This window comes from Triticum aestivum, chromosome 1A (assembly GCF_018294505.1).
Source record: "Triticum aestivum cultivar Chinese Spring chromosome 1A, IWGSC CS RefSeq v2.1, whole genome shotgun sequence".
NCBI lineage: Eukaryota > Viridiplantae > Streptophyta > Magnoliopsida > Poales > Poaceae > Triticum > Triticum aestivum.
The window spans coordinates 22,777,987-22,786,152 of NC_057794.1; the positions used below are offsets into that span (position 1 = coordinate 22,777,987).

Genomic DNA, 8,166 nt, shown 5'->3' on the forward strand with positions numbered 1-8,166 from the left:
AAATATGGCAATTTAATTTTGTACAAGAAAATATTTGGGGAGTCTATTTTATCTCTTCTTCCCGTTTTGTTTTATGAATTTTTTGCACGTTGTAATTTTCTAGCTTTCCTTACACACTTGTTTTCTTTTTCACATGCATTCGGAGAGTCACTGCAGTCACTTACCAACTGCCTGCTAACTTGGTGAGATATTGCTGCCTGATAACTTAAACAATAATTTTCAATTTGCTATTTGGTGTTCTTGAAAAATTGCTTATAGTTATTGGTGAGAAATTTTGCGTGTTAACTTATTAACCATTTAATTACACGTGAGGTAACACCAAACTCACTAAGATACACACAAGTCATGTCATCATCATCATCCTAGGTGGAGTAGTAAGTAGAAATAAGGCGCCGCTTGATCCGGAGCAGAGCAGTTTCGATGCACTCCTACGGCTCGGCCACGTCGTCCTTGCCGTGCTCACCGTCGTGGGGTTGCCCGTCGATCTGGACGACGGACACCGGCACCTCATCGGCGTTCACGTCGTGCTGCTGCACCACGAGCACCGAGGATGCCACGCCGTGCCCTGCCGACGCGAGCGTGTCGCCGATAGGTCCCAGCTCCGGGTGCTCTGCCGGACGGACGGCCAGCTCGGCCACCATCGCCGACGGCAGCCGCCCCCTGCCGGCCACCACCAGCCCGTACTCCCGGCTCTTGCCGATCGCCACCACCTCCTCGATCACGTTGCCGGCCACCACACGCTCCTCGAACCGCACCGTGTCGCCCATTCTCTGCCGGAACTCGCCCACCGCCGCCTCGTCCAGCTCCTGCGCGCGCACACCGTAGTCAAATCAATACAAGGAGTTCAACAATGCCGCCATTAATGGTAATAAAATGTTTGTTACCTTCTCCTTGTGGCCGTTGACGACGGCGGTGGAGAAGGTGTAGCTCTTCTCGGCGTTCCTGGCGTCGGTCGGGCGCAGCGTGACCTCTGCGTGCTCCTCGCTGCCGGCCTTGCCGTCGAGGAAGCGCACCACGGTGAGCTGCACGCCGGGGTGCTCCGCCATCCTCCCGGCGAGCTCGAGGGCCTCCCGATCGTCGGGCCCGCCAAAGAACAGGACGCACACGCCGTGCGCGACCTGCTCGGAGCTCACCTGCTCGCCTCCACCAAAGCTGCGGTCGACGAGGACGGCGACGGAGCATGGCGCCTCCCGCAGGATCCTCCGGTTCACGGCGCGCCACTCGGGCCCGAGGTTCTCGACCTCGTCGCCGCCGCCGTGGCCGGCGTGCTGGCGCTTGTGGAAGGGCAGGACGATGAGGGAGACGCGCTTGTCCTCGGCGACGGCGGCGACGTCGTCGTGCATGGTGTGGAGCGCGGAGATGGCGGTCATGGGGCGGACGTGGACGTGGCCGAGCTGCGCGTAGGTGCCGAAGGCGACGTCGACCTGGTCGTCGCCGCGGCGGTAGGGGCGGAGGAAGGGGAGGCCGTTGCGGCGCGCGGCGCGGGCCATGAGGATGGAGGAGGTGCGCTCGGTGAGCTCGACCATGCGGAGGATGTAGAGCTTGACGAGGCGGCGCGGCTGCGTGTGGCCCCGGATGGTCTCGATGAGGTTGATGAGCGCCGGCACGTCGTGGCCGCCGTGGATGCACGCCAGCACGCGCAGCTCCATGGCGTTGGCGCCCGCGGCGCCGCCAGCAGCGGAGGACGGGGAGGACGGCGCCGAGGTGGGGCCGTGGAGCTTGCGCGGGTGCAGGCGGCGGCGGCCCGTGGCGCGCGCCGGCTTGTAGATGGCCATGACGGTGGGCGTTGTGATGAAGGTGGTGACCAGCGCCATGAGCACCAGGATCGCGAACGTCTCCTCGTTCAACACCTGCAACCAGACCAACATGAACAGACGCAAGTTTTGGTTGAATTTCTGCAAAATCCGTATACCTGAAAAAGCTCTCACACAAACGAACATCCGATCATCTTTAGAGTATAATTAGCACAATCTTTAGAGTATAAATCTGATCATCTTTCTATTTACAGCTTATGACAAAATTAAGAAAAATATTTTTTTTTGCGAATCAAAATTGCAAACTATAGCATTCTGTGTTCTGTAAAACGAAGTAAAAATAAATAAAAACAAATGAGGTAGAAACATGATCGAATCTTTCCTCACAAAAAAGGAAGAAACATGGTCGAATATTTATGTTTGACTTGAGAGTGTTTGTGTTGACTTTGATGGGCCAAAATGAATAATGCATAGCGTAGATATTTCGTCGGATCGCGCCGCGCAGCGCAGTGCATGATGCGGCACGTGGTGGGCGTGAGCGACTCGTGGGCGTCTACGCCACTGCGGACCCACGTGTCAGCCACTCAAACGGTTGCTCTACTTGCATGAGCGATTCAAACGGTCATTCATCTGGACTTTGCAGCCATGCACGCAGGGTCAACTAAGCAAGTGATTAACCACTCAAGGATTATTAGTCATGTAAAATCACATGCGTAATTTTTGGACTTTGAAGTTTTTGTTCATTCCACTACTAGTTTCTACTTAGTACACCATGCAAAGTGCACCGTCATCATGTATTCATGTTAGCGGACTATAATACTACAGAGCTGTTTGGTTTGAGACTAAGTTTGTCTAAGATTGCCACATCTAAGGTTAGGCAAGTTTGACTTACTTGAATGGATGTTTGGTTTAAGCCACATCTTAGGCAAGTCACATTAAGGCACACATCACATACACTCAAAAAATATGGCAAGATTCTCTTAGATATGCCAACTTATGGTTCTCATTTTGAAAAATTAACCTTAGACAAATGTGGCAATATTGTATGACAAAATGTGGCATGGATAGACCTAAAACCAAACAGGCCCTACGTATGTGAGAAGGTTTTGGATCGGGAGAGATTGTTCATTCCGCTACAAGTTTCTAATGCAAAGTGCATGATGCGCCACGTGATGGCACGGGACGCATGCTCCAAGCTGCGTGCATGAGCGACTCGTGGGCATCTACGTCACTGCAGAGTGCAGACCCACGTGTCAGACTCACAAACGGTTGCTCTACGTGCATGCTGAAGGAACGCTCTGGAGCACTTCATTTGGACTTTGCAGCCGTCAAATTTCAGCAAGTGATTAATCACTGACTGACTCACTCACTCACGGAACAAGGTGTAATTTTTGGACTCTTCATGTGCTACCACTGACTTCGTTGCCCTAGAAGAAATGAGAGCAAACTGCCATGGCAGAGCAGAATCTAGAAAGCTATAGTACGTAGCATAGAGATGATCCATCTATTCTCTCCCATGTTTCAAGTGAGTACCAACAGAGAGATAGACAGAGACGAATCTAGGAAGAGGAAGCAGCAGCAGCAGGTGACTCCTGCTTTTGTCCTCACGAGACCAGACGGCCGGAGAGCCATTCTTTTGGCTCTCTTCACGTCTACGCACGTACACGTATACGTACCAGCACGCAAAGAAATAACCAAAATACATAAATTATACGCAGAAAGACATGTATATATACGACGTCGTGCTGGCCGGTGATGTGTAGTGTGTACGTACCGGCCGCACGCAGTAAGTAGGTAGACGTACCTTGCGCTCCCTGCCGATGTTGAGGACGATGAGCTCGACGAGGCCCTTGGTGTTCATGAGCACGCCCAGCACGATGGCCTCCTTGGCCCCCATCCCGCACGCCATGGCCACCGCGAACGTGCCCATGATCTTCCCCGCGCACGCCGTCACGATGATCAGCGCCAGGATGCCCAGCGCGCCGCCGCCGCGGATGGTGGCCACGTCCGTCTTGAGCCCGCTCGACGCGAAATACAATGGTAGAAGCAGCTCCGACACCAGGTCCTCCACGCGCTCCGTCACGCGGCCGGCGAACCCGCCGTCCTTGGGCACCGTGAGCCCGAACACGAAGGCGCCGAAGATGGCGTGGATGCCGATCATGTCGGTGGCGAGGCCGGACGCGAGGACGCCCGCGAGCGTGAAGGCCACCCACACGGCGGATCCCCCGCCGCCTCCTGAGTCCGACCGCCGCGCCACCCACGACATGAGCGGCTTCACGGCCAGCATCCACACGGCCACGAACGCGGCGCCCGAGAGGAGCACCCAGAGGGACGTCACCGGGCTGCGCCGGTCGTCCCCGCTGCCGGAGATGGCCACGGCGAGGGCCAGCAGCACCCACGCCGCCACGTCGTTGAACGCGGCGGCCGCGAGCGCCGTCTCGCCGATGGCCGTGGTGAGCAGCTTGAGCTCGGCGAGGATGCGCGCGAGCACGGGGAACGCGGTGATGGACATGGCGACGCCCATGAAGACCAGGAACGGCGCGTAGCCGGCCTCGTCCGCCCCAGGGATGGCGCGGCGGATGACGAAGGCGACCCCGACCCCGCACGCGAACGGGAGGGAGATGCCCGCGGCGGCGATGGCGAAGGCGCGGCGGCCGCTGCGGCGGACGGAGCGGAGGTCGAGCTCGAGCCCCACGAGGAAGAGGAAGAAGAGGAGGCCGAGGCTGGCGACGGACTCGAGCACCGGCGCGCTCCAGGGCGGGAAGAGCGCGCGGAGGTAGGGTTTGTTGCGGCCGAGCGCGGAGGGGCCGAGCAGGATGCCGGCGACGATCTCGGCGATCACCTTGGGCTGGCGGAGCGGGCGGAGGAGGAGGGCCAGGACGCGGCTGAGGAGCAGGATGAGCAGCGTCTGCAGGATGAGCAGCGGGAAGGCGAAGTGGAGCGGGTCGTCGCCCTGCCACATCCCGTTCGACGACGTCTTCACCGCCGCCATCTCCGCCGACGACACGGACATGGCTGGCTCCTTCGTTTCTCGTTGGTTCCCGCGAAGGCGGAGGCGGTTCAAATCGTGCACGGGAGAGCGGGTGGGGTCGTGGTGGTGTCTCGTAGTGCCGTGGGGAGCGGAAAAGGAGAGGAAGCGGCGCGGGGGGCTCGTGATGCTTTTGCTCTGCTCCGCATGTGAAGCGGTGAACTGGTGATGGTGACTGCTTACGAGTGAGCAAAGTGCACTGAATTGATTGCTTATGTTCGATTTGAGCCCAACATACTACATTCATTCCGCACATAGCACCAAGGCTGAGTCAAATTTATATCATCTAGTTTGCATAAATTTTGTCCGATTCGTTGAAAGAGTAATTGAAATGTATGTAGATAGCGTTGAATGTCCGGCCCCCGCATTTGTGTGTGGGGACTAGCCCCTCCGGTCCATGGGCGAATACGATCTCCGTTTTGCGGGACAGCGTTGGAAATGCCCTAACACACTAGTCTTGTGATTGGTACGAAGATGAACTGTCACATCTTTCAGTAAATTTTGCAGTCCTTAACTCCTGAAAATTCAAGGTTTTTATAGTTCTTTGGGTAAACTTAGAAGATAGAAAGTCACTTATAAACATTAGCCTAAAAAGAAAGCAGTAGACCGTATATATATTGATGGAGGGAGTCCGTATTTTCCTCTTTTTAATGAAAATGCAACACTCTTGACGGTATCTAAAAGAAATCCTTATTAGAATTTTCACGCTATGGGAAGACGGTGGCTTCTCATTTTTTCCTAGCATATGTGTAAGACACACGTGCTCGTGTGTTGTGTGTGGTTGTGTGGGTTTACTACTCTCTACCTCTACCTCTACCTAATAACAAAGCACGTAGGGTTGTTGTCTGTTCGTCGCACCAATTTGCAAAAAAAACTCTGCATTTTCATGAAATCAATCTGCAGTCCAGATTTAAGTTACACCGAACCATTATTTTACAGTTTTTCAGAAAACCCTGACTTTTTAGGTATTCCATCCGCGGATCATATTTAAGTCAAATAAATGCTTTTCTAAACCATCCATATCTTTTAAACCGTAATTTCGATTTAAACATGTTATATATGAAATTTGATTAGAAAAATATGTAGAATATGAATATAAGATTATTTAACATGTTAAGTATTTATAAATATTATTTTGGAAGATATTTAATTCAAACAAATGGTTTTCTAAATTATACGTATCTTTTAAACCGTAACTCCGATTTTAATATGTTATATATGAAATTTGATTAGAAAAATGTGTGAAATCTGTATATGATGTCAATTTTACCCGTTAAATATTGTTTTGGAAGCAAACTTATAACTATAGCGCACGATCCATTTTTCTTTCATACAGGCGGCGATCCGGATTGCAAATAAACACCCACTATAATCATATAGGGAAAAGAAAACATCGAGAACTACACATGCATACCTCTGAATACGTCGCAGGGAAAAACAACAGATTTCTCATCGCGAGTGTGAGAGAAAGCGAGAGAGAGGGAGAGGGAGGAGAGAGGGAGAGAGAGACGTCTTAGAGTTAACCACATTCTAACACGTTTTGGTTTGTGTGAACACTAAGGCCACCGCCGGCGAGGGTGAAAAAAAGGATAAGCGGCAACACAACTATGACGCATTGCTAAAATAAAGGAGATTGACCTATTGTGGCTTGAGTGATGGTTGTTCGGTTAAGAGTGTGTTGTGTTTTTTCTCCCGTTGCAACGCACGGGCTCTTTTGCTAGTCAAAAGTAAAAGAATTTCAGACAACAACTTTTACGCGCTGTGATTGTGTGGTTGCTGTATCAAAAGTAAAAGCATAGAAATTTCATCTCATGCAAGGATTTAGCACCATTCAGGCAACAACTTTTTTCTCGTGTCCCAACTTGTTGCTGTATGGATTATTTGATTATTTCCATTCCCGCCCATTGCATGCATGTGGCTGCCCATGGGTAGTGGTCAGAATATTATGTCCCTAGTTATATTATCTTGATAATTTTTCAGATGACATAAATAGCCATCTTGAAAAGTTAATTTTTTTGCGGTTATTAGTTATGGCATTCCTTCCTTGCTACATCCATAAAGCTCTTTGGATTTGTGGAGTCCATACAGGAGAATTTTGTAACTTTTCAAGACAATTGTAACCCTATTACTATGAAATAAAACTCCTATTTACCCTACAAAAAAATCTTTTCAAGACAGCTACCCGGGTTCAGTCCTTAGAATTCACATGGTATGGAAAGATGGTACGAGCAAATGCTTTGCTCGCGGGAGTCGAATTGAATATTTTCCTACAGCATGGGTACTACTATCTCTCAATAATAAAATAATTCATAGAGCTTAGTGTTAAAGTCAAACAAGGACAATAGTTCACGGTTCAGCTTCCTTTATAACCTAGATTGGCTTAACGAAGCCAGAATCAAACACCTCAAATATCATTGTATGTTATTTCCCGTGTAGATTATTCGATGCTGAATTTCTATTGCCGTCCTCCATGCTGAATGCACGTGGCCTAGCGGTGGGCACCTGTCAGAATATCATTGTAGGTTACTGGTAGAGTGGTAGTCTTCGGTTATCCATGCACCGCACACGTAGTACGTTTGTGCACACAGATATACTGGTATGTTGCGGCTAGTTAGGGTTAGGCCAGTCCCTCGCATGTACGGTTACGTTCGCACACTTCTCCAACCTTCGGACTGAAGAGTGAAAAACACACTGACAACTCGGCCCCACAATCAAGAAGCATACACACATGTGCCGCTGTAGCTCATCGACTCATTGACCTGAGCTTCCTGCACCGCCGTACGTACGTGTGCCGTGTATGCATGTCATCAACCACCTGACGCCGGTTGATCTGGACCACTCCTCGATCCATCGGCGGTCATCTGGTCATCATCATCGCACCTCCATTTCTTCTAAGAGCAACTCCAACAGCGCACCTCCGTTCCATTCCAGTTCTAAGAGCAACTCCAACAGCTATCGTAAACCTCAAATAACTAGCGCTTACAAAAAGTTGGGGCAAAAAGTTAGTATCCAGTAGCTTTCCTAATTACGATTCGTTAACACAGGTTCCCATAAAAACATCCATTTCTTTCGGCAACTATGGGAAGAAAGTCCTTCGCGTATAATTTTGGTGGGCTACAATCCCATGAGCTTTCATGCTCGGGGCAAAATTGGCAAATTTGACACTAAAACGAAAGTATTTTATAAACTAAACTGTTTTAGAAAATATTTCACCCTGCTCGGACTCCCCCGTGTTGGCCCTGCGCCACACCGTCGTCGACGCCACCACGCTGCCTCACCATCGCTGCTACCTCGCCGCCATGCCGCGCCACGCCTGAGCCACACCTCGCCGCGTCACCGTGCCCAGCCGTTGGCCCTGCACTACTGCGTGGCCGCACCGCCGTG

At 51.2% G+C, this 8,166-nt stretch overlaps 1 protein-coding gene across 1 annotated transcript; it reads right to left on the reverse strand.

Moving 5' to 3' along the window:
* Nucleotides 1-261: 261 nt before the first annotated feature.
* On the reverse strand, nt 262-4,884 carry LOC123187320 (cation/H(+) antiporter 20). The gene is made up of 3 exons (XM_044599165.1): nt 3,559-4,884; nt 885-1,850; nt 262-806 (listed from the first exon to the last, which is right to left on the reverse strand). Exons 1-3 carry the CDS (start codon nt 4,765-4,767, stop codon nt 429-431), a joined length of 2,553 nt encoding a protein of 850 aa, XP_044455100.1. The 5' UTR covers nt 4,768-4,884; the 3' UTR covers nt 262-428.
* Between the last annotated feature and the right edge of the window lie 3,282 nt (nt 4,885-8,166).

What these genes read in the sequence shown, in the direction of transcription:
- LOC123187320 (XM_044599165.1), bottom strand. Translation starts at nt 4,767, where the DNA reads ATGTCCGTGTCGTCGGCGGAGATGGCGGCGGTGAAGACGTCGTCGAAC. An exon ending in ACATCGGCAGGGAGCGCAAG is followed by an intron (nt 1,851 to 3,558) that starts GTACGTCTACCT and finishes GTCTGGTTGCAG; the next exon opens with GTGTTGAACGAGGAGACGTT. An exon ending in TCAACGGCCACAAGGAGAAG is followed by an intron (nt 807 to 884) that starts GTAACAAACATT and finishes GTGCGCGCGCAG; the next exon opens with GAGCTGGACGAGGCGGCGGT.